At 57.0% G+C, this 26,123-nt stretch overlaps 1 protein-coding gene across 6 annotated transcripts in view; it reads right to left on the bottom strand.

The window, feature by feature from the left end:
• Positions 1–26,123, bottom strand: part of LOC119974221 (rho GTPase-activating protein 32-like) — a 223,389-nt gene that overhangs the window by 126,873 nt on the left and 70,393 nt on the right. The window contains exon 1 of one of the 6 annotated variants that reach the window (XM_038812980.1): positions 25,482–25,731. The exons of the other annotated variants lie outside the window; for them this stretch is intronic. Within the exon in view, the coding sequence (XP_038668908.1) occupies positions 25,482–25,487 (6 nt within the window). The 5' untranslated portion in view covers positions 25,488–25,731. Of the gene's footprint in view, positions 1–25,481; positions 25,732–26,123 lie in introns of those variants that run through there. 6 annotated transcript variants of the gene reach the window in all.

A 26,123-nucleotide genomic window follows, 5' to 3' on the forward strand; every position in this document is an offset into this window, starting at 1 on the left:
TCCCGCCATTAACCTTACACTACGGGCAATTTAGCATGGCCAATCCACCTAACCCGCACATCTTTGGACTGTGGGAGGAAACCGGAGCACCCGGAGGAAACCCACGCACACACAGGGAGGACGTGCAGACTCCACACAGACAGTGACCCAACCGGGAATCGAACCTGGGACCCTGGAGCTGTGAAGCATTGATGCTAACCACCATGCTACCGTGAGGCCCCTTTTTGACAGTGGACCTGAAATCTGCCTACCACCAGCTCCCCATCCGCAAGGCGGACCGCAAATACACTGTGTTCGAAGCAGATGGCTGCATCTATCATTTGCTTAGGATTCCCTTCGACGTCACTAACGGGGTCTCGGTCTTCCAACGTGAGATGGACCGAATGGTTGACTGGTACGGGCTGCGGGCCACTTTCCCGTACCTAGATAACGTCACCATCTGCGGCCGCGACCAGCAGGACCACGACACTAACCTCCTCAAATTTCTCCACAACGCCAAACTCCTTACTCTCACATACAATAAGGAGAAATGCGTGTTCCGCACCAACCGCTGAGCCATCCTTGGCTATGTTGTGGAAAATGGAGTTCTAGGGCCCGACCCCGACCGCATGCGCCCCCTCATGGAACTCCCCCTCTCCCACTGCCCCAAAGGCCTGAAACGATGCCTGGGGTTTTTCTCCTATTTTGCCCAGTGGGTCCCTAACTATGCAACAAGGCCTGCCCACTCATCCACTTCACAGTTTTCCCCCTGACGGCTGAGGCTCGCCAGGCCTTCAACCGTATCAAGGCAGACATCGCCACGGCTACGATGCACGCGGTCGACGAGACCTTCCCCTTTCAGGTCGAGAGTGATGCATCGGACGTTGCACTGGCCGCCACCCTCAACCAGGCAGGCAGACTCGTGGTATTCTTTTCCGGCACCCTCCATGCCTCCGAACCTCAGCACTCCTCTGTCGAAAAGGAGGCCCAAGCCGTCGTGAAAGCTGTGCGGCATTGGAGGCATTACCTGGCCGGCAGGAGATGCACTCTCCTCACTGACCAACGGCCGGTTGCCTTCATGTTTGACAACACGCAGTGGGGCAAGATCAAAAATGATAAAATCTTAAGGTGGAGGATCGAGCTCTCCACCTACAATTAAGAGATTTTCGATCGCCCCGGCAAGCTCAACGAGCTCCCCGATGCCCTTTCCCGAGGTACATGGGCCAACGCACAAGTGGATCGACTCCAGGCCCTACACGATGGTCTCTGTCACCAAGGGTTCACCTGGTTCTTTCACTTTAGAAAGGCCCGCAACCTGCCCTACTCCATTGAGGAGGTCAGGACCGTCACCAGAGACTGCCAGGTCTGTGCGGAGTGCAAGCCACACTTCTACCGGCCAGACCGAGCGCACCTGGTGAAGGCCGCCCGCCCCATTGAATGCCTCAGCATGGACTTCAAAGGGCCCCTTCCCTCCACCGACCGAAACACGTACTTCCTGAACGTGGTCGATGAATACTCGCGATTCCCCTTCGCCATCCCATGCCCCGACATGACGTCTGCCACGGTCATTAAAGCAGTCAACAGCATCTTCGCTCTGTTCGGTTTCCCTGCCTACGTCCACAGCGACCAGGGAGCCTCCTTTATGAGTGATGAGCTGCGTCAGTTCCTGCTCAGCAAGGGCATTGCCTCGAGCAGGATAACCAGCTACAACCCCCAGGGAAACCGGCAGGTGGAAAAGGAGAATGGGACGGTCTGGGAGGCCGTCCTGCTGGCCCTACGGTCCAGAAATCTCCTGGTCTCCCGCTGGCAGGAGGTACTCCCCAACGCGCTCCACTCCATTCAGCCGCTCCTCTGCACTGCGACTAATGAAACCCCCCATGAACGTCTCCTTGCCTTCCCTAGGAAGTCCACCTCCGCGGTTTCGCTCCCAACATGGCTGGCAGCTCCTGGACCCAGCTTCCTCTGCAAACACGTGCGGATCCACAAGAAGGACCTGTTGGTCGAAAGGGTACAACTACTGCATGCGAACCCGCAGTACACCTACCCCGCCGGGCGCCAGGACACAGTCTCCCTCAGGGACCTGACAAAAGCTGGGTCCCCACCCAAGGCCCACCACCCGACACTCCTCCCCCTCCGATTGCCCCCCAGCGCACCTCACTACAGCCCCCGCCCCAGGATGATCTGTCCTCCCACTGGTTCCATCCGGGGATGAAGATGAGGACAGCACGCTCCCGGAACCACAGGTGACCAAGTCGGCGCCTGCATCACCACCGGGACTGAGATCAAGGCACCCGACCGGCTGAATTTGTAAATTTCCATCAGACTGTAAACTTTAAATTTTCACAAACCTGTAAATGCTTTTCCACCACCCCCGCTGGGTTCTTTTTTAACAGAGGGTGAATGTGGTAGTCACCACTGATTGTATAATAGGGGTAATACGGTAAGGCTACTGTACTACAGGTACGGGGTAGATCCCTGCCTTCTGGCTCCACCCACTAGGCGGAGTATAAATGTGTGTGCACACCGAGCTACTCCCATTCTGCTAGCAGCTGCAAGACGCCACACATCTCTGCTTAATAAAGCCTCGATTACCCTCTACTCTTGTCTCGTCGTAATTGATAGTGCATCACCATTCTTGAGGGCAATTCAGAGTCAACCACATTAAACGGGCAGCACGGTAGCACAGTGGTTAACACTGTTGCTTCACAGGGCAGCACGGTGGCCTAGTGGTTAGCACAGCTGCCTCACGGCGCTGAGGTCCCAGGTTCAATCCCGGCTCTGGGTCACTGTCCGTGTGGAGTTTGCACATTATCCCCGTGTCTGCGTGGGTTTCGCCCCCACAACCCAAAAATGTGCAGAGTAGGTGGATTGGCCACGCTAAATTGCCCCTTAATTGGAAAAAATAATTGGGTAATCTAAATTTATAAAAAAAAACAAAAAAACAAAAACAAAAAAAAATAACACTGTTGCTTCACAGCGCCAGGGTCCCAGGTTCGATTCCCGACTTGGGTCACTGTCTGTGCGGAGTCTGCACGTTCTCTCTGTGTCAGCGTGGGTTTCCTCCGGGTGATCCGGTTTCCTCCCACAAGTCCCGAAATACATGCTTGTCAGGTAATTTCGACATTCTGAATTCTCCCTCCGTGTACCCGAACAGGCGCCGGAATGTGGCGACTAGGGGCTTTTCACAGTAACTTCACTGCAGTGTTAATGTAAGCCTACTTGTGACAATAAAGATTATTATTATATTATTATTGTTATTGCTATGGGTCTGAAGTCACCAGGCCTGTACAGGTAAGGATGGCAGATTTACTTCTCTAAATGACATCAGTCAACCAGATGGGTTTTTACAACAATCAACAATGGTTTCATGGTCACTATTATATGTTTAATTCCAGATTCCCAGAGCATTACTCTGATTATTAGTCTAGTGACAATACAACTGTGCCACTGGCTCCCCACATTCTCACTCATTTACACTCACTCACTCACACATTCACTCATCTGGCTATGATAGGAGGGCTGGGATGGGAGATTGCAGGGAAACTCTCACACACTCATTCACACACTCACATTCACTCATTCTCACTCACTCGCTCACAATCCCTCACACAAAGTCACTCCCATGCAAAATCACAGTGTAAAAGAGATTTAATCTGCATCTAACCCCGTGCTGTACCTGTCCTTGGAGTGTTTGATGGGGACAGTGCAGAGGGAGCTTTATCCTGCATCTAACCCCGTGCTGTACATGTCCTGGGAGTGTTTGATGGGGACAGTGTAGAGGAAGATTTACTCTGTATCTAACCCCGTGCTGTACCTGTCCTTGGAGTGTTTGATGGGGACAGTGTAGAGGGAGATTTACTCTGTATCTAACCCCGTGCTGTACCTGTCCTTGGAGTGTTTGATGGGGACAGTGTAGAGGGTGCTTTACTCTGTATCTAACCCCGTGTTGTACCTGTCCTGGGAGTGTTTGATGGGGACAGTGTAGAGGGAGATTTACTCTGTATATAACCCCTGTCTCCACCTGTCTTGGAACTGATGGGGAAAGTGTAGAGCGAGCTCTGCACCTAATTGGGTCGGTTTGTTACGCTGTTAACACTGTCACCTTCCACCTCCATTTTGAACAGCAAGTGAATGAAGCCTTTGTTTAATGTTGAGGCTCCACTATTGCCACGGCAACGGCCAAGCTGTGACAATAACCATCGCAGGTTTGTGTGGTAGAAACTGGCTTCAAATCATGGAGCAGAATGTGACATTCTGTGTCCTAATTTCACAAGCATTTATACTGACTGGGGAGGGGACAGGGAGAGAGGTGGAGAGGTGGAGAGAGGGAGGAATGAGGGAAAGCAAGAGTCAGAGAGGGAGAGAGTGATTGAGATAGAGAGGGTCAGAGAGAGAGAGAGAGAGAGGCAAAGGGCTATAGATAGAGGCAGATAGATAATGAGACTGTGTCACAGGGAGAGACTGAGACAGAGAGAGACATTGAGGGAGAGCGTGATCGAGACAGAGAGGCAGCAAGTTATAAATAGAGACAGACACAAGAGACAGAGAGAGAGAGAGGCAGAGAGAAAGGGAGCGAATGATAGAGAGGGAGTGACAGAAAGAGTGAGAGTGACAGAGAGAGGGAGTGACAGAGAGTGAAGGAGTGGCAGGGAGAGAGAGTGTCACAGAGAGCGAGGGAGTGACAGAGAGAGAGGGGGAGTGACAAAGAGAGAGGCAGCGTCAGAGAGAGAGAGTGACAGGGAGAGAGAGTGACAGAGAGGGAATGACAGAGAGGGAGAGAGACAGAGAGAGACACAAAAGGATTGGATTTGTTTATTGTCACATGTACCGAGGTACAGTGAAAAATATTTTTCTGCGAGCAGCTCAAACAGATCATTTAGTACATGAAAAGAAAATACATAATAGAGCAACACAAGTACACAGTGTAAATACATAGACACCGGCATCGGGTGAAGCATACAGGAGTGTAGTATTAATCAGGTCAGTCCATAAGAGGGCCGTTTAGGAGTCTTTTTTTAAATATAAATTTAGAGTACCCAATTATTTATTTTTTCTCCAATTAAGGGACAATTTATCATGGCCAATCCACCTAACCTACACATCTTTTGGTTGTGGGGGTGAAACCCACGCAGACACAGGGAGAATGTGCTAACTCCACACGGACAGTGACCCAGGGCCGGGATTCGAACCTGGGTCCTCAGCACTGCAGCCCCAGTGCTATCCACTGCGCCACATGCCGCCCGTTTCATTTAGGAGTCTGGTAACAACGGGGAAGAAGCTGTTTTTGAGTCTGTACGTGCGTGTCCTCAGACTTCAGACCATGGAAGCAGTTGGAAGAGTGAGTGAGCCGGGTAGGAGAGGTCTTTGATTATGCTGCTCGCTTTCGCCAGGCACCGGGAGGTGTAGATAGAGTCAATGGATGGGAGAGAGAGGGAGTGACAGGAAGAGAGGGAGGGACAGGGAAAAAGGGGGACCGAGAGAGGAGTGGCACAGAGCGAGAGAGAAAGAGAGAATGACGGAGACAGAGAGGGTCAGACAAAAAGAAACAGTGACAGGGAGAGAGAGTGAGAGAGAGAGACAGAGAAAGAGTGACAGTGACAGAGAGAGAGACTGTGACAGAGAGAGACAGTGACACAGAGATAGGGAGTGACAGGGCCAGAGGGAGTGAGAGAGAGTGACCAAGAGAGAGGGAGTGACAGAGAAAGAGTGGCAGAGAGAGAGAGAGAGAGAGTGGCAGAGAGAGAGAAACAGAGAAAGAGAGAGAGAGATAAAGAGAGAGAGAGTGTTGGAAACTGAGAGCGACAGGCAAAGAGAAAGAGTGACAGGGAGAGAGAAAATGGCAGAGAGAGAGTGACAGATAGAGAGAGACAGACAGAGAGAGAGGGAGTGACAGAGAGAGAGTGACAGAGACAGACAAAGAGAGAAAGAGAAAGAGAAAAAAGAGAGAGGGGTGACAGAGAGAGATACAGAGGCAAAGACAGAGATTGGGGAGCGACACTGGCAGAGGGAGGGATTGAGAAACATCCTCAAGGGACAGCATGCCATGCTGCTGTGTGTGTGACAAGTGGCCCACCCTGGTGTCCCGGTAAATGTCTGCAGTGATTGGGAAACTAGGCCACTGCAGTGCGAGATGTCTGTACGAGATTGGGAACAGCCCATGGTGGATTCACAAATAATCCCACCGTCTGGGCGATGGACACAGCACATTTCAGAGCCCACTCTGTGATTCATCAACTCAGCACTCAGACGGGGATCTGTGTCCGCCCCTCACCAGCGTCACCCAGACCCATTAACACCTCACCGCTGTGCTCACTGACCTACATTCGCTCCCATTCATCCAGCACCGTTGTCATACAAAAATCTACCCACAGCAAAGAGAATAAGGCAAAATGTGACCCAGGCCAGCGAAGGAGAAAATAGGGACAGGTAATGAGACAGATAGAGACACAGTGACAGAGAGAGACAGAGAGAGAGACAGACAGAGAGAGTGAGAGACACAGTGAGAGAGAGACACAGAGGGACAGAGAGAGACAGAGAGGCAAACAGAGAGACAGAGAGAGAGACACACACAGAGAGAGACAGTGAGGCATACAGAGAGACAGAGAGAGACAGAGACAGAGAGGCAAACAGAGAGAGAGAGAGAGACAAGGAGACAGAGAGACAGAGACAAAGAGAGACAGAGAGAGAGATAGAGGCAAACAGAGAGGGAGAGACACAGAGACAGTTAGGCAAACAGAGACAGAGAGAGACACACAGAGAGAGACAGAGAGGCCAACAGAGAGATAGAGAGAGAGACACACACAGGAGAGGGAGACAGAGAGAGAGAGAGAAAGCAACACAGACACAGAGAAAGAGAGGCAGAGAGACACACAAAGAGAGACAGAGAAGGAGAGATACAGAGAGACGCACACAGAGGGAGAGAGAGAGAGACAGAGAGAGTGAGAGGCAGAGGTGGAGAGAGAGAAGTGGAGAACGACCAAGAGAGGTGGAGAGAGAGAAAGACAGAGAGAGAGAGCTGGAGAAAAAGACAGCACGGTAGCATAGTGGTGTGGTGAATTCTAATCCTAGTAATTCACACTGTGTTGTATTATATATATTGTGTCTTTGTGGGCTCGGTATACGTGCAGTTGCGCGGCTCTGCCCATCGGGGGAGATGAGGAGTTTGTACTGGGCTCCACCCTTGGCTCCGCCCATGGCTCCTCCCACTAACTGGAAGTATAAAGATCAGCAGTTGTGAGCCTGCTGCCAGTTCATCTCGTTGCAGGCAGGCTCTGTTGTAAGACTATTAAAACCACTGTTCACTTCCAATCTCGTGTCTTGTGAATTGATGGTCACATCAATGTAATAGTCTTAGGAAACTTGAAGAAAACGACGATGGAATCAGCCCTCAAACCTGATCGACTAGAACTCGACCCGCAGGGTGCAGAGGCTAAAGAAATCTTTCTACACTGGCTCAGATGTTTCAAGGCCTACCTGGCTGAATCAAGCACATCAGAAACTACAGAGAAACTCAGCCTACTGCACGCAAGGGTGAGCCACCGTATCCCTACTCAACTTAACAGTACTACCTCGTTTACGGAGACCCTAGCCATGCTAGATTGAATGTACGTGAGGCCCATCAACGAGGTCTACGTGCACCACATTTTTACGACCCGCCGCCAGTGCCCCGCGGAGTCATTGGATGAATTCCTGCGTGATTTAAAAGCTTTAGCTCGGGACTGTAATTATCAGGCTGTATCAGCCGAACAGCATATGGAGCTCGCTGTCCGAAATGTGTATGTGGCAGGGCTCAGGTCAAACTATGTGCATCAGCGGTTACTCGAAAAAGGGGCCCAGAACTTAGAGGACTCGGTAGAATTGGCTACCACCATGGAGCTCTCGTTCCGCAGCCTCACCTCGTTCCCCGCAGACCAAGCGATCCCATCCTGGGGCCCTGACCAGCGACTGCCCCAGGCCTGCGCCGCGCGGCCACCCACCCACTACACAGCCCCAGTGTGCCATTTTTGTGGGCAGCCCCAGCACCCACGGATGCACTGCCCGGCCCGCAACGCGACCTGCAGCAGCTGCGGTCGCAAAGGACACTATGCCGGGTCTGCCTGGCGAAGAAATCCCCCTCTCCAAACTCTCCCGCAGCCCAGAGCACTCGCTTCCCAAACTCACAGGCCCGCAGGCCCCGAAATGCTGCAGCCTGTATGCCGACTCCGCCCCCACCCGACATGTGCGACTCATGGGAGCGGCCACCTTGGCAATCCTCCTCCATGCGGCCGGCCAAATGCGACTCATGGGGGCGGCCATCTTGGCAATCCTCTTCCATGCGGCCGGCCATGTGCGACTCATGGGGGCGGCCATCTTGGCAATCCTCCTCCATGCGGCCGGCCATGTGCGACTCATGGGGGCGGCCATCTTGGTCTCCATCCTCTTCAACCTCTAATACTCACATCGAAGACTACGACCTCAGCGGACAGTCATCACAGGGCCACTCCTGCACAGCTGATCGAGCCGCCGGCTACCCGCAACTCAACGCAGTCACGTTGGACCAGTCGCGTCCGAAGCGCGGACAGTCATCACCGGGCCACTCCAGCACAGCTGATCGAGCCGCCGACTACCCGCAACTCAACACAATCACGTTGGACCAGTCGCGTCTGAAGCGCGGACAGTCATCACGGGGCCACTCCAGCACAGCTGATCGAGCCGCTGACTACCCGCAACTCAACGCAATCACGTTGGACCAGTCGCGCCCGAAGCACGACCAAAGTTCGATGATGTCCATTAAAATCAATGGGTACAGTACACCGTGTCTCTTCGACTCTGGGAGAACCGAGAGCTTCGTACTTCCTGATCTGTTAAAAGGCGCTGTTCGCTCCCTATCTTCCCTGCACAGCAAACTATCTCCCTCGCCTTGGGCTCACACTCAGTTTCGGCGGACCCTTACCTCCACTCCTTGCTAACCTCACTCGGCGTCCCCTCCCGCTCTCTCGGGCCGACTCCCTCGCACTCGCTCGGTTGGACCTGCTCTCTTGGACCCGCTCTCTCGCACTTGCCCGCTCGGGCCCGTTCTCTCGGACCCGCGCTCTCGGACCCGCTCGCTCGGGCCCGTTCTCTCGGACCCGCTCGCTCGGGCCCGTTCTCTCGCGCTCGCGCCCGCTCGGACCCGCTCTCTCGCACTTGCCCGCTCGGACCCTCTCTCTCGCACTCGCTCGCTCGGGCCCGTTCTCTCGGACCCGCGCTCTCGGACCCGCTCGCTCGGGCCCGTTCTCTCGCGCTCGCGCCCGCTCGGACCCGCTCTCTCGCACTTGCTCGCTTGGACCTGCTCTTTCGGACCCGTTCTCTCGGACCGGTTCTCTCGGACCCGCTCTCTCGGTCCCGCTCTCTCGGTCCCGCTCTCTCGGTCCCGCTCTCTCGGTCCCGCTCTCTCGGACCCGCTCTCTCGGACCCGCTCTCTCGGACCCGCTCGCTTGGTCCCGCTCTCTCGGACCCGCTCGCTTGGTCCCGTTCTCTCGGTCCCGCTCTGTCGGACCCGCTCTCTCGGACCCGCTCTCTCGGACCCGCTCTCTCGGACCCGCTCTATTGGACCCTCGCTCTCTCGGGCCCGCTCTCTCGGACCCGCTCCCTCGGACCCGCTCCCTCGGGCCCGCTCCCTCGGACCCGCTCTCTCGGACCCGCTCTCTCGGACCCGCTCCCTCGGACCCGCTCCCTCGGACCCGCTCCCTCGGACCCGCTCCCTCGGACCCGTGCTCTCGGACCCGCTCTCTCGGACCCGCTCTCTCGGACCCGCTCTATTGGACCCTCGCTCTCTCGGACCCTCTCCCTCGGACCCGCTCGCTCGGACCCGCTCGCTCGGACCCGCTCTCTCGGACCCGCTCCCTCGGACCCGCTCCCTCGGACCCGCTCCCTCGGGCCCGCTCGCTCGGACCCGCTCGCTCGGACCCGCTCGCTCGGACCCGCTCTCTCGGGCCCGCTCTCTCGGACCCGCTCTCTCGGACCCGCTCTCTCGGACCCGCTCTCTCGGATCCGCTCTCTCGGATCCGCTCTCTCGGATCCCCTCTCTCGGACCCGCTCTCTCAAACCCGCTCTCTCGGACCCGCTCCCTCGGACCCGCTCCCTCGGACCCGCTCTCTCGGACCCGCTCTCTCAGGCCCGTTCTCTCGGACCCGCTCGCTCGGACCCGCTCTCTCGGGCCCGTTCTCTTGGACCCGCTCGCTCGGATCCGCTCTCTCGGATCCGCTCTCTCGGACCCGCTCTCTCGGGCCCGCTCTCTCGGACCCGCTCTCTCGGACCCGCTCTCTCGGACCCGCTCCCTCGGACCCGCTCTCTCGGACCGGCTCTCTCGGGCCCGTTCTCGGACTCTCGCGCTCGCGCTCTTGCACTCGCTCGCTCGCTCGGACCTGCGCTCCCGGACCCACTCCCTCGGACCCGCTCTCTCAGACCCACTCTCTCGGGCCCGTTCTCAGACTCTCGCGCTGTAACACTCACTCGCTCACTCGGACCTGCGCTCCCGGACCCGCTCGCTCGGAACCGCTCCTTCGGACCCGCTCTCTCAGACCCACTCTCTCGGACCCGCTCCCTCGGACCCGCTCCCTCGGACCCGCTCCCTCGGACCCGCTCTCTCGGACCCGCTCTCTCGGACCCGCTCGCTCGGACCCGCTCGCTCGGATCCGCTCTCTCGGACCCGCTCCCTCGGACCCACTCTCTCGGACCCGCTCCCTCGGACCCGCTCGCTCGGATCCGCTCTCTCGGATCCGCTCCCTCGGACCCGCTCTCTCGGACCTGCTCCCTCGGACCCGCTCCCTCGGACCCGCTCCTTCGGACCAGCTCTCTCAGACCCACTCTCTCGGACCCGCTCCCTCGGACCCGCTCCCTCGGACCCGCTCCCTCGGACCCGCTCTCTCGGACCCGCTCTCTCGGACCCGCTCGCTCGGACCCGCTCGCTCGGATCCGCTCTCTCGGACCCGCTCCCTCGGACCCGCTCTCTCGGACCCCCCCTCTCTCGGACCCGCTCTATTGGACCCCCGCTCTCTCGGACCCGCTCTCTCAGGCCCGTTCTCTCGCACTTGCTCGCTCGGATCCGCTCTCTCGGACCCGCTCTCTCAGACCCGCTCTCTCAGGCCCGTTCTCTCGCACTTGCTCGCTCGGATCCGCTCTCTCGGATCCGCTCTCTCGGACCCGCTCCCTTGGTCCCGCTCTCTCGGACCCGCTCTCTCGGACCCGCTCTCTCGGACCCGTTCTCTCGGTCCCGCTCCCTCGGACCCACTTTCTCGGACCCGTTCTCTCGCACCCGCTCCCTCGGAACCGCTCCCTCGGACCCGCTCTCTCGGACCCGCTCTCTCGGACCCGCTCCCTCGGACCCGCTCTCTCGGACCCGCTCTCTCGGACCCGCTCCCTCGGACCCGCTCCCTCGGACCCGCTCCCTCGGACCCGCTCCCTCGGACCCGCTCTCTCGGACCCGCTCTATTGGACCCTCGCTCTCTCGGACCCGCTCCCTCGGACCCGCTCTCTCGGACCCGCTCTATTGGACCCTCGCTCCCTCGGACCCTCTCCCTCGGACCCGCTCGCTCGGACCCGCTCGCTCAGACCCGCTCGCTCGGACCCGCTCTCTCGGACCCGCTCTCTCGGGCCCGTTCTCTCGGACCCGCTCGCTCGGATCCGCTCTCTCGGATCCGCTCTCTCGGACCCGCTCTCTCGGGCCCGTTCTCTCGGACCCGCTCTCTCGGACCCGCTCTCTCGGACCCGCTCTCTCGGATCCGCTCTCTCGGACCCGCTCTCTCGGATCCGCTCTCTCGGATCCCCTCTCTCGGACCCGCTCTCTCGGACCCGCTCTCTCGGACCCGCTCTCTCGGACCCGCTCCCTCGGACCCGCTCTCTCGGACCCGCTCTCTCGGACCTGCTCTCTCGGGCCCGCTCTCTCAGACCGGCTCTCTCGGGCCCGTTCTCGGACTCTCGCGCTCGCGCTCTTGCACTCGCTCGCTCGCTCGGACCTGCGCTCCCGGACCCACTCCCTCGGACCCGCTCTCTCAGACCCACTCTCTCGGGCCCGTTCTCAGACTCTCGCGCTGTAACACTCGCTCGCTCACTCGGACCTGCGCTCCCGGACCCGCTCGCTCGGAACCGCTCCTTCGGACCAGCTCTCTCAGACCCACTCTCTCGGGCCCGTTCTCGGACTCTCGCGCTCTAACACTCGCTCTCTCGGACCCGCTCGCTTGGTCCCGTTCTCTCGGTCCCGCTCCCTCGGACCCGCTCTCTCGGACCCGCTCCCTCAGACCCGCTCTCTCGGACCCGCTCCCTCGGACCCGCTCCCTCGGACCCGCTCCCTCGGACCCGCTCTCTCGGACCCGCTCTCTCGGACCCGCTCTCTCGGATCCGCTCCCTCGGACCCGCTCTCTCGGACCCGCTCCCTCGGACCCGCTCCCTCGGACCCGCTCCCTCGGACCCGCTCTCTCGGACCCGCTCTCTCGGACCCGCTCTCTCGGACCCGCTCCCTCGGACCCGCTCTCTCGGACCCGCTCTCTCGGACCCGCTCCCTCGGACCCGCTCTCTCGGACCCGCTCTCTCGGACCCGTTCTCTCGGACCCGCTCTATTGGACCCTCGCTCTCTCGGACCCGCTCCCTCGGACTCGCTCTCTCGGACCCGCTCTCTCGGACCCGCTCTCTCGGACCCTCGCTCCCTCGGACCCTCTCCCTCGGACCCGCTCGCTCGGACCCGCTCGCTCGGACCCGCTCGCTCGGACCCGCTCTCTCGGGCCCGCTCCCTCGGGCCCGCTCGCTCGGACCCGCTCGCTCGGACCCGCTCGCTCGGACCCGCTCTCTCGGACCCGTTCTCTCGGACCCGCTCGCTCGGACCCGCTCTCTCGGATCCGCTCTCTCGGACCCGCTCTCTCGGGCCCGCTCTCTCGGACCCGCTCTCTCGGACCCGCTCTCTCGGACCCGCTCTCTCGGACCCGCTCTCTCGGACCCGCTCTCTCGGATCCGCTCTCTCGGACCCGCTCTCTCGGACCCGCTCTCTCGGACCCGCTCTCTCGGACCCGCTCCCTCGGAGCCGCTCTCTCGGACCCGCTCTCTCGGGCCCGCTCTCTCAGACCGGCTCTCTCGGGCCCGTTCTCGGACTCTCGCGCTCGCGCTCTTGCACTCGCTCGCTCGCTCGGACCTGCGCTCCCGGACCCACTCCCTCGGACCCGCTCTCTCAGACCCACTCTCTCGGGCCCGTTCTCAGACTCTCGCGCTGTAACACTCACTCGCTCCCTCGGACCCGCTCTCTCGGACCCGCTCTCTCGGACCCGTTCTCTCGGACCCGCTCTATTGGACCCTCGCTCTCTCGGACCCGCTCCCTCGGACCCGCTCTCTCGGACCCGCTCTCTCGGACCCGCTCTATTGGACCCTCGCTCCCTCGGACCCTCTCCCTCGGACCCGCTCGCTCGGACCCGCTCGCTCGGACCCGCTCTCTCGGGCCCGCTCCCTCGGGCCCGCTCGCTCGGACCCGCTCGCTCGGACCCGCTCGCTCGGACCCGCTCTCTCGGACCCGCTCTCTCGGACCCGTTCTCTCGGACCCGCTCGCTCGGACCCGCTCTCTCGGACCCGCTCTCTCGGATCCGCTCGCTCGGACCCGCTCTCTCGGACCCGCTCTCTCGGATCCGCTCTCTCGGATCCCCTCTCTCGGACCCGCTCTCTCAAACCCGCTCTCTCGGACCCGCTCCCTCGGAGCCGCTCTCTCGGACCCGCTCTCTCGGACCCGCTCTCTCGGGCCCGCTCTCTGAGACCGGCTCTCTCGGGCCCGTTCTCGGACTCTCGCGCTCGCGCTCTTGCACTCGCTCGCTCGGACCTGCGCTCCCGGACCCACTCCCTCGGACCCGCTCTCTCAGACCCACTCTCTCGGGCCCGTTCTCAGACTCTCGCGCTGTAACACTCACTCGCTCACTCGGACCTGCGCTCCCGGACCCGCTCGCTCGGAACCGCTCCTTTGGACCAGCTCTCTCAGACCCACTCTCTCGGGCCCGTTCTCGGACTCTCGCGCTCTAACACTCGCTCGCTCGGACCTGCGCTCCCGGACCCGCTCTCTCGGACCCGCTCTCTCGGACCCGCTCTCTCAGGCCCGTTCTCTCGCACTTGCTCGCTCGGATCCGCTCTCTCGGAACCGCTCTCTCAGACCCGCTCTCTCAGGCCCGTTCTCTCGCACTTGCTCGCTCGGATCCGCTCTCTCGGATCCGCTCTCTCGGACCCGCTCGCTCGGACCCGCTCTCTCGGACCCGTTCTCTCGGACCCGCTCTCTCGGACCCGCTCTCTCGGACCCGTTCTCTCGGACCCGCTCTCTCGGACCCGCTCTCTCGGACCCGCTCTCTCGGACCCGTTCTCTCGGACCCGCTCTCTCGGGCCCGCTCTCTCGGGGGTGAATGTGGTGAATTCTAAGCCTAGTAATTCACACTGTGTTGCATTATATGTATTGTGTCTATGTAAGCTCTGTATACGTGCAGTTGCGCGGCTCTGCCCATAGGGGGAGATGAGGAGTTTGTATTGGGCTCCACCCTTGGCTCCGCCCATGGCTCCTCCCACTAACCGGAAGTATAAAGATCAGCAGTTGTGAGCCTGCTGCCAGTTCATCTCGTCATGGCAGGCTCTGTTGTAAGACTATTAAAACCACTGTTCACGTCCAATCTCGTGTCTTGTGAATTGATGGTCACATCAAGTGATTAGCACAATTGCTTCACAGCTCCAGGTCCCAGGTTCGATACCCGACTTGGGTCACTGTCTGTGCGGAATCTGCACGTTCTCCCTGTGTCTGCATGGGTTTCCTCCGGGTGCTCCTGTTGCCTCCCACAGTCCAAAGATGTGCAGGTTAGGTGGCTTGGCCATGCTAAATTGCCCTTAGTGTTGGGTGGGGTTGCAGGGTTGTGGGGATAGGGTGGAGGTGTGGGCTTGGGTAGGGTGCTCTTTCCAAGAGCCGGTGAAGACTCGATGGGCCGAATGGCCTCTTTCTGCACTGTAAATTCTATGAAGTGGAGAGCGTGAGAGACAGGTGGAGAGAGACAGAGCGAAGTGGAACGAGAGAGAGAGAAAGAAAGTTGGAGAGAGACAGAGAATCACAGAATAATACAGTGGAGAAGAGGCCCTTCAGCCCATCAAGTCTGCACTGGCGCATGAAAAACACCTGACCTATCTACTTTTGCTACTTGCCCCATTGCCTTTAATATTATGACGCGCCAAATGCTCATCCAGGTACTTTTTAAAGGATGTGAGGCAATCCGCCTCTAGCACCCTTCCAGGCAGTGCATTCCAGACCATCACCACACTCTGGGTAAAAAGGTTTTCCCTCAAATACCCCTCAAACCTCCTGCCCCTCACCTTGAACTTGCGTCCCCTTGAATCTGACCCTGCAAATAAGGGAAACAGCTGCTCTCACCAGTGTCAGGCCATTCATTAAATACTTCCTTGTCAAATTACTCCTTCCCAAAGTGTACCACCATACACTTTTCAGGGATAAATTCCATCTGCCACTTTTCTGCCATTTGTCCATCCCATCTATATATTCATGTAAACCAAGACACTCATTCTCACTGTTAACCACCCAGCCAATCTTTGTGTCATCTGCAAACTTACTGGGCAAGATTTTCCGACCCCGCGTCGGAGAATCGCCGGGGGGGGGGGGGGGGGGGGGGGGGGGGGGGGGGGAATCACGCGACACCGCTCCAACGCCTCTCCGCCAAATCTCCAACGCTCAACGCAGCTCCCCCCCACCCCCGACGATTCTCCGCGAAGGGCCGAATGCCCGCTGAATTCGGCCGAGTCCCGCTGGCACCGTTCACATGTGGTCCTACCTGGCAGGACCTCGCCGTTCATGCTGCGGGGGGCGCCCTGGTGTGGGGGAGGGTGGGGTCCACGTTGGCCAGGCCCGCAGCTTATCCCTGGGGGGGCCTATGTTCCTCCGCACCGGCACCTGTAGGGCTCCGCAATGTTACCCAGGGGCCAGCGCGGGGAAGGCAACCTACGTGCATGCACGGACTCAGGCCGGTCGTGGCGCGCATGTGCGAACTCGGCTTCAGTGCCATGCTGGCCCCCTGTGCAGTGCAGCACCCCTGATCCTAGGGGCCAGATGACGCCGTCGTAAAACGCTGCGTCATCTGCATCATAGTTTATATAAATGACAAACAGTAGCGGACCCAGCACAGATTCCTGTGATACGCCACTGGATACTGGCTTCCAGTCACTAAAGCAGCCTCTGTCTACTACAACTGAGCCCATTTTGAATCCAGCTTATCAAGTTATCCTGTATCCCATATGTATTTGCCTTCTTTGTACGTCTCCCATGTGGAACCTTGTCAAAGGCTTCACTAAAATCCACGTAAACTACATCAACTGCACTACCCTCATCTACACACCTGGTCACATGCTCAAACATTCAATCAAATTTGTCAGGCATGGCCTCCCTCTGGCAAAGCCACACTGACTATTCCTGATCAAACCGTGCCTCTCCAAGTGGAGATAGATTCTGTCCTTCAGACCTTTCTCCAATACTTTCCCTACCACTGACGCGGGACTCACTGGTGCGTAGGTCCCTGGCTTATCTCTACAACCTTCCTTAAATAGTGGGACCACATTATCTGTCCCCCCCCCCCCCCCCCCCCCGTCCTCTGGCACCTCCCCCATGGTCAGAGACAAATTAGAAATTTGGATCAGAGCCCTTGCAATCTCCTCCCTTGCCTTCCACAGCAGTCTGGGACACAATTCACCTGGACTGGAGAACTGTTCACTTTTAAGCCTGCCAATACCTCCAATACCTTGTCACTCCCTATGACAATTTGCTCACGTACCTCACAGTCTCTCTCCCTGGGTTCCATATTGACCTCCTCATTCTATTGGGTGAAGACAGATGTGAAGTATTCATTCAACATGCTACCAATGTCCTCTGGCTCCACCTACATCAACAGCACCTTTGGTCCCTATGGGCCCTAATCTTTCCCTAGTTATCCTCTTCCCATTGATATACTTACAGAATATCTTGGGATTTTCCCTCCTTTTACCAGCCAGAGCTTTCGCGTATCCCGTCTTTGCTCTCCTTTTTCTTAAAATGTATTTTATTACTGTGATGAATTATATTGCATTGTAATTGCGCGGCTCTGCCCATAGGGGGAGATGAGGAGCTTGTACTGGGCTTCACCCTTGGCTCCCCCATGACTCCGCCCATGGCTCCTCCCACTAACCGGAAGTATAAAGTGCTGCAGCCGTGTGAGCCTGCTCTCAGTTCCTCTGGTCGCAGGCTGGCTCAGTTGTAAGACTTTTAAAACCACAGTTTATTTCCAATCGTGTGTCTAGTGAATTGAAGGTCACATCAATTTAATAGTCTTAGAAAACTTGAAGAAAACTACTATGGAATCAGCCCTCAAACCTGATCGACTAGAACTCGACCCGCAGGCTGCAGAGGCAAAGGAAATCTTCCTACACTGGCTTCGATGTTTCAAGGCCTACCTGGCTGATTCAAGCACTTCCGAGGCTACAGAGGAGCAGAAACTCAGCCTACTGCACGCAAGGGTGAGCCACCATATCTCAACGCAACTTAATTGCACCACCTCATATACTGAGGCCCTGGCCATGCTCGACCGAATGTACGTGCGGCCCATCAACGAGGTCTACGCGCGGCACATTTTCACGACCCGCCGCCAGCGCCCCGCGGAGTCGCTGAAAGACTTTCTGCACGATTTAAAAGCCCTTGCTCGGGACTGCAATGTTCAGGCTGTAACAGCCGCCCAGCATATGGAAATCGCTGTACGTGATGTATACGTTGCAGGGCTCAGGTCCAACTATGTGCGTCAACGGTTGCTTGAAAAAGGGGCCCAGAACTTGGAGGACACTGTAGAGTTAGCTACAACCATGGAGGTCTCGTTCTGCAGTTTGAACTCATTCCCCGTGGACCAGGCGACCCCATCGTGGGCCCCCGACCAGCGACTGCCCCAGGCCTGCATTGCACAGCCACCCACCCACTATGCAGCACCAGCGTGCCATTTTTGTGGACAGGACAGCCCCAACACCCATGGCAGCACTGCCCGGCCTGCAATGCGACCTGCAGCAACTGCGGTCACAAAGAACACTATGCCCGAGTATGCCTGGCTAAGTCGAAAACTCCAAACTCCCCCGCAGTCCAGAGCACTCGCCTCCCAAACCCGCAGGCCCCGTAATGCTGCAGCGTGTCTACCGACTCCGCCCCCACCCGACATGTGCGACTCATGGGGGCCGCCATCTTGGCAACCCTCCTCCACGCGGCCGGCCACTGCAACTCATGGGGACCACCATCTTGGACGCCATCTTCTTCTCCGCCCGCTACGTGTGATCCACGGGGGCGGCCATCTTGGGCGCCATCTTCTCCAGCCTCCGAATCTCATCTCGACGACTACGACCTCAGCGGACAGTCATCACGGGGCCGCTCCAGCACTGCTGATCGAGCCGCCGACTACCCGCAACTCACGTTGGACCAGTCGCGTCCGAAACACCTCCAGAGCTCGATGATGTCCGTTAAAATCAACGGGTACAGGACACCGTGTCTCTTCGACTCCGGGAGCACCGCGTACATCGTACATCCTGACCTGGTAAGACGCTGTTCGCTCCCTGTCTTCCCTGCACGGCAAACTATCTCCCTCACCTCAGGACGATTCAGGGCGCCAGCTACTCTAATTTCCAGCTGTACGTACGCCCCACTCTTACTTGGACTCGACTTCCAATGTAATCTCAAGACCCTCACACTCAGCTTCGGCGGACCCCTACCGCCGCTCACTGTCTGCAGTCTAGCGATGCTAAAAATCGACCCCCCCCCCCCCCCTCCACTCTTTGCTAACCTCACTCCGAACTGCAAACCCGTAGCCACCTGCAGCAGGAGGTACAGCCAGCAGGACAGGGTATTTATTAGAGCCGAGGTCCAGCGGCTCCTACATGAGGGAATCATAGAGGCCAGTAACAGCCCCTGGAGAGCTCAGGTGGTGGTCGTCAAGACCGGGGAAAAGTTCCGGATGGTGGTTGATTACAGCCAAACCATTAACCGGTTCACGCTCCTCGATGCGTACCCCCTCCCCAGGATTGCAGACATGGTTAATCAGATCGCCCAGTACCGCATATTTTCCACCGTGGATCTGAAGTCTGCATACCACCAGCTCCCAATCCGCCCGGACGACCGCCACTACACGGCATTCGAGGCCGATGGCCGCCTCTTCCATTTCCTCCGGGTCCCCTTTGGCGTCACGAATGTGGTCTCGGTGTTCCAACGAGCAATGGACCGAATGGTGGACCAGTACCGGCTGCAGGCAACATTTCCGTACTTGGATAATGTCACCATCTGCGGCCATGATCAGCAGGACCACAACGCCAACCTCCACCGATTTCTCCAAACTGCCCAGAAACTTAATCTCACTTATAATACGGAGAAATGCGTTTTCCGCACTACCAGGCTAGCCATCCTCGGCTACGTCGTGGAAAACGGAGTCCTGGGCCCCAACCCGGACCGTATGCGCCCCCCTCTTACAACTCCCTCTCCCTCATTGTCCCAGGGCCCTCAAGAGGTGCCTGGGATTTTTCTCTTATTATGCCCAGTGGGTCCCTCAGTATGCGGACAAAGCCCACCCACTATTTAAGACCACACTCTTTCCTCTATCAGTTGAGGCCCGCCAGGCCTTCAACTGCATCAAGGAGGACATCGCCAAAGCGGCCATGCGGGCGGTGGATGAATCCGTCCCCTTCCAGGTGGAGAGCAACGCCTCAGAGGTCGCTCTCGCCGCCACTCTGAATCAGGCAGGGAGACCAGTCGCCTTCTTCTCCCGAACCCTCTCCGCTTCGGAACTTCGACACTCCTCGGTCGAAAAAGAAGTCAAGCCATTGTGAAAGCCGTACGGCACTGGAGGCACTACCTCGCCGGTAGGAGGCTCACCATCATCACCGACCAAAGATCGGTTGCTTTCATGTTTGACAACTCGCAAAGGGGCAAAATTAAAAATGATAAAATCCTGCGGTGGAGGATCGAACTCTCCACCTACAATTACGATATGTATCGACCGGGGAAGCTCAACGAGCCCCCAGATGCACTGTCCCGCGGCACATGCCCCAGCGCGCAAGACGACCGCCTGAAAGCTATCCACAATGACCTCTGCCACCCGGGGGTCACCCGACTCGCCCACTACGTCAAAGCCCGAAATCTGCCTTTCTCCACCGAGGAGGTAAAAGCCATCACCAGGGATTGCCCGATCTGCGCGGAGTGCAAACCGCACTTCTATAGACCAGACAGAGCCCACCTGGTAAAGGCATCCCGGCCCTTTGAACGCTTGAGCATCAATTTCAAAGGGCCACTCCCCTCGACCAATCGAAATGTGTACTTTCTGAACGTCATCGATGAATTCTCCCGCTTCCCGTTTGCCATCCCGTGCCCCGATATGACCTCCCACACAGTCATCAGAGCCCTGCACAGTATCTTCACCCTGTTCGGTTTCCCCAGCTACGTACACAGCAAAAGGGGTTTGTCCTGTATGAGCGACGAGCCGCGTCAGTACCTGCTCGACAAGGGCATCGCCTCGAGCAGGACTACCAGCTACAACCCCAGGGGGAACGGGCAGGTGGAGAGGGAGAACGCGACGGTCTGGAAGACCGTCCTACTGACCCTCCGGTCCAGGAATCCCCGACCTCCCATTGGGAGGAGGTCCTCCCCGACACGCTCCATGCAATTAGGTCCCTCCTGTGCACCGCCACCAACCAGACTATTTGTTTTCCCTAGGGGCACTACCACGGGGGTTTTGCTCCCATCCTGGTTGAGGACACCGGGCCCGGTTCTCCTCCGGAAGCACGTCCGGGCACACAAAACAGACCCGCTAGTAGAGAGGGTACTACTGCTTCATTCAAACCCCCAATACACCTTCATTGAATACCCCGACGGCCGTCAGGACACCGTTTCCCTCCAGGACCTGGCGCCTGCGATACCACCGCCGAGGTACCCCTCACACTACACCCCACCCAACCCCCTGCGCCTATAGGTTTCCTGCCCACGCTCATCAGCCCCGTGCCTATAGGTTTCCTGCCCACGCTCGGCGCCCCCGCGCCTATAGGTTTCCTGCGCCCCCCGTCGCACCGGTCAGGAATGAAGCTCGGGCCGAAACACCGCCGGAGTCCACCGTCATACCCATGCCGATCGTCACCACCCAGCCACCCGAAGAGGCTGCAACCCCGCTGCTCCGCCAATCCCAAAGGACGATTCGGCCACCGGACCGACTCAATTTGTAGACCCGTCACCCCTGCCGGACTTGATTTTTTACAGGGGGTGAATGTGGTATATTCTGCTGCATTGTAATTCACACTGAATTGCATTGCGTTGTATTATGTCCTTGTGGGCTCTGTATGTGAGCCGTTGCACGGCTTTGCCCATAGGGGGAGATGAGGAGCTTGTACTGGGCTTCACCCTTGGCTCCGCCCATAGCTCCTCCCATTAACCAGAAGTATAAAGTGCTGCTCTCAGTTCCTCTGGTCGCAGGCTGGCTCAGTTGTAAGACTATTACAACCACAGTTTACTTCCAATCGTGTGTCTAGTGAATTGATGGTCACATCAATTACAAACATGTATCAAAACTGGTTACAACACATAAACATCCCGGGAAACATACCTCCCAGCAATCAACTATCCAGTCTGTACAATTCTTTTCCCTTATTCGTGCTTTATTTGACTAAAATCCACCAATCCCAAACCTTTTTTTGCAACTTATCTATTTCTTTCTCCATAACAACCTTAAATTGTACCATATTAAGGTCGCTATCACCAAAATGCTCCCCCACCACCTCAACCACCTGTCTGGCTTCATTCCGCAGAATTAGGTCCAGCACTGCACTGCCCCTTCTTGGCTCCTCTACATATTGAGCTAAAAGGTTCTCCTGTATACATTTTAAGAACTCCATTCCATCCAAGACCTTAGCACGATGACTATCCCCAATTAATGTTTAGAAAGTTGAAATCACCAAACATATAATTACCCTATTTTTTTTTTTACACACCTCTGTGAATTTTGCACATATTTGCTCCTCAATTTGCCGCTATCTGGGGTCTATAATAAACACTGAGCAATGTGGCTGTCCCTTTTTTATTCCTGAGCTCTACCTACAAAGCTTCATTTGATGCCCGCTCCAAGGCATCATCTCTCCTCACCGCAGTAACTAACTCCTTGACTAATAATGCAATCCCTCCACCTCTTTTACCCCCTCCTCTTACTCGCCTGAAGATTCTAAGTCTCAGGATGCTGAACTAGCAATCCTGCCCCTCCCTCAACTACGTCTCCGTGATGGCTATTATATCACAATTCCATGTGTCCATCTTGCCCGACAGAGAGAAGTGGAGGGAGGGATAGACAGAGAGAGAGACAGAGACAGAGAGAGACAAAGAGCGGTGAAGAGTGAGATAGACGGAGAGCCTGAAAGAAACCAGTGATAATAGGGTCAGTACTGAGGGAGTGCTGCACTGTCAGAGGGTCAGTACTGAGGGAGTGCTGCACTGTCAGAGGGTCAGTACTGAGGGAGTGCTGCACTGTCAGAGGGTCGGTACTGAGGGAGTGCTGCACTGTCAGAGGGTCAGTACTGAGCGAGTGCTGCAGTGTCAGAGGGTCAGTACTGAGGGATTGCTGCACTGTAGGAGGGTCAGTACTGAGGGAGTGCCGCCCTGTCAGAGAGTCAGCATTAAGGGAATGCTGCACTGTCAGAGGGTCAGTCATGAGGTAGTGCCGCACTGTCGGATAGTCAGTACTGAGGGAGTGCTGCACTGTCCGAGAGTCAGTACTGAGGGAGTGCTGCACTGTCGGAGGGTCAGGATTGGGGGACTGCTGCACTGTCAAAGGGACAGTACTGAGGGAGTGTTCCACTGTCAAAGGGTCAGTACTGAGGGAGTGTTCCACTGTCAGAGGGTCAGTACTGAGGGAGAGCTGCACTGTCAGAGGGTCAGTACTGAGGGAGTGTTCCACTGTCAAAGGGTCAGTACTGAGGGAGTGTTCCACTGTCAAAGGGTCAGTACTGAGGGAGTGCTGCACTGTCAGAGGGTTAGTACTGAGGGAGTGTTCCACTGTCAAAGGGTCAGTACTGAGGGAGTGTTCCACTGTCAAAGGGTCAGTACTGAGGGAGTGTTCCACTGTCAAAGGGTCAGTACTGAGGGAGTGCTGCACTGTCAGAGGGTTAGTACTGAGGGAGTGTTCCACTGTCAAAGGGTCAGTACTGAGGGAGTGCTGCACTGTCAGAGGGTCAGTGCTGAGGGACTGCTGCACTGTCAAAGGGTCAGTACTGAGGGAGAGCTGCACTGTCTGAGGGTCAGTACTGAGGGAGTGCTGCACTGTCAGAGGGTCAGTACTGAGGGAGTGCTGCATTGTCAGAGGGTCGGTACTGAGGGAGTGCTGCACTGTCAGAGGATCAGTACTGAAGGAGTGCTGCACTGTCAGAGGGTCAGTACTGAGGGAGTGTTCCACTGTCAAAGGGTCAGTACTGAGGGAGAGCTGCACTGTCTGAGGGTCAGTACTGAGGGAGTGCTGCACTGTCAGAGGGTCAGTACTGAGGGAGTGCTGCACTGTCGGAGGGTCAGTACTGAGGGAATGCTGCATTGTCGGAGGGTCAGTACTGAGGGAGTGCTGCACTGTCAGAGGGTCAGTACTGAGGGAGTGTTCCACTGTCAAAGGGTCAGTACTGAGGGAGTGTTCCACTGTCAAAGGGTCAGTACTGAGGGAGTGCTGCACTGTCAGAGGGTCAGTACTGAGGGAGTGCTGCACTGTCGGAGGGTCAGTACTGAGGGAATGCTGCACTGTGGAGGGTCAGTACTGAGGGAGTGCTGCACTGTCAGAGGGTCAGTACTGGAGGGTTGCCGCATTGTCGAGGGAGGGGTGCCAGGGTTCTGCCTGGTGTCCTGAGACCGAATATTCATTCTTCAAAGAACATTCCTGAAAAATCGGACGGCCTGGGTCTCTTTCACATTGCTGTATGTGGGATCTTGCTGTGCCCAAAGTGCTGGGTTGGCTGAGGGGCTTTGGGACGTGTGGGAGGTGCTGTGGGAATGAAACGACACACTGAGGCGGCAGCTGGTGGACTGACCCGGGGTGGGGGTCACTCTGTCCTCAGTCACAAAGTCCTGTCTCCCAGGATGAAAAAACATTCATACAATCAGAAATACATTTCAGTCAGCATCAAACAAGCCTCCAGGTCCGAGGACCGTCACCAGCTTCTTTACTAAGGGACATCTCCTCAGTGTGACCTCGGTCACAGTGAGCAGGTGGGAGGGCGGACCAGCAGGGGCTGATCCCAGAGCCTGAGTGACTGGAATGTGCACTGTGACCCCGCCTGGGACACGGAAAGGCTGCAGCGGGACACGGGATGGTGTGTGGAGGCTGTCCTGTGAATGACTGGCCCTCAGAGTGGGTCAGAGGGCAGTGTGAGTGCGACTCATCCTCAAGTCCGGCTCACCCGGGACAGGGCCAGAGAGAGGGGGAGCCACATAGAGAGACAGATAGAAAGAGACACACAGAGACAGATAGAGACAGACAGACAGAGAGACAGAGATAGAGAGAGTGACAGGACCAGAGAGAGAGACACACACAGAGGGACTGATAGAGAGAGACACAGAGATAGACAGATAGAGACAGACAGACAGCGAGACAAGAAATAGACAAATAGAGACAGACAGACAGAGACACAGAGATAGAGAGATTGACAGGGCCAGAGAGAGAGACACACACAGAGAGATAGAGAGAGAGACAGACAGCGAGACAAGAGACAGACAGACAGATGCAGACACAGAGATAGAGTGAGCAAGAGGGACAGAGAGAGAGCCTCACAGAGAGACAGATAGTGAGAGACACCAAGATAGACAAATAGAGACAGACAGACAGAGAACGAGAGGGCCAAAGAGAGAGATACACACAGATAGAGAGAGAGACAGAGAGAGACACACACAGAGGTAGAGAGTGAGAGAGCCAGAGAGAGAGAGACACACACAGGTAGGGAGAGTGACAGAAAGAGCGAGACACACAGAGACGGAGAGCGAAAGGGCCAGAGAGAGAGACATATACACAGATAGAGAGAGACAGACAGACAGAGACACAGAGATAGAAAGGGCCAGAGAGAGACACACAGATAGATAGAGACAGACAGACAGAGACGCAGAGAAAGACAGACAGAGAGAGACGGAGTCACACAGAGAGAGAGCCACACAGATAGATAGAGAAAGCGAGTCAAAGAAAGAAAAAGAGTCAGAGAAAGACAGTCACAGAGAGAGAGAGAGATAGACGGAGGGAGACAGAGATGGAAGGAGAGAGAAAGGCAGACAGACAGAGAGAGATGGAGATAGCGAGACAGAGGGGAGGATAGAGACAGTGAGAGAGAGAAACAGGGAGACTGAGATGGAGAGGGTGAGGGTGGGAGAGGGAGAGATACAGAGCGAGAAGAGAGAGACACGGAGACTGAGAGAGAGAGTGTGAGGGAGAGTAGGAGAGAGATGGAGAGAGAGAGAGAGTATTGAAAGACAGAACACTCACCACCATCAGGAAGAGAAGGAGCCGATGCCAGAAGCTTTAGCGGAGGTTGGGTAGCAGGCGACATGGCACCCACGGGTAGGGCAGGATGACAGCGGAAACTGCCTCGCCCGTTACCCCCCTCGCACGGTGCCCCGTGACATCCAATCTCCGGTCTGGGAATGCGTTCAGCCCGCTCTGATCTCGCAGCGATGAGCGGACACTGTACAGGCGTAGTGGGCGCCAATCGATTTAATTCTCTGCCCCCCCCCCCCCCCCCCCCTTTCCCGTTTATTCTCAGCTCAGTGACCAAGAGTCTCACAGGAGGATTCAGACGGAGAGTCTCCCCTTTTCCGCTTTCAATGCTTGGTCTCCGTCTGTCGGGAGGGAGGGGGAGAGAGAGGGAGTGGAGCAACGCGCTGGCTGGTCTCTCTGCTCCTCTCGCAGCCTCCACTCCTCTTGCCTTGGATTGAGGCAATGCCAGCCCACCGCAGCGATAGTGAGGGTCCCTCGGCAGTCTGTCTGTCTGTCTGTGTGCCCTCTCCCGCTTACCCAGCTCCCCTGCACACACACACAGAATGGAATCCCCCACTCTGCCCTCAGACAAAAGCCATTGTGAATGGGAGACAGACAGAGAATGAAAGCCAGCACCAGCAAACACCCCAC

This window comes from Scyliorhinus canicula, chromosome 12 (assembly GCF_902713615.1).
Source record: "Scyliorhinus canicula chromosome 12, sScyCan1.1, whole genome shotgun sequence".
In the NCBI taxonomy this organism is placed as follows: domain Eukaryota; kingdom Metazoa; phylum Chordata; class Chondrichthyes; order Carcharhiniformes; family Scyliorhinidae; genus Scyliorhinus; species Scyliorhinus canicula.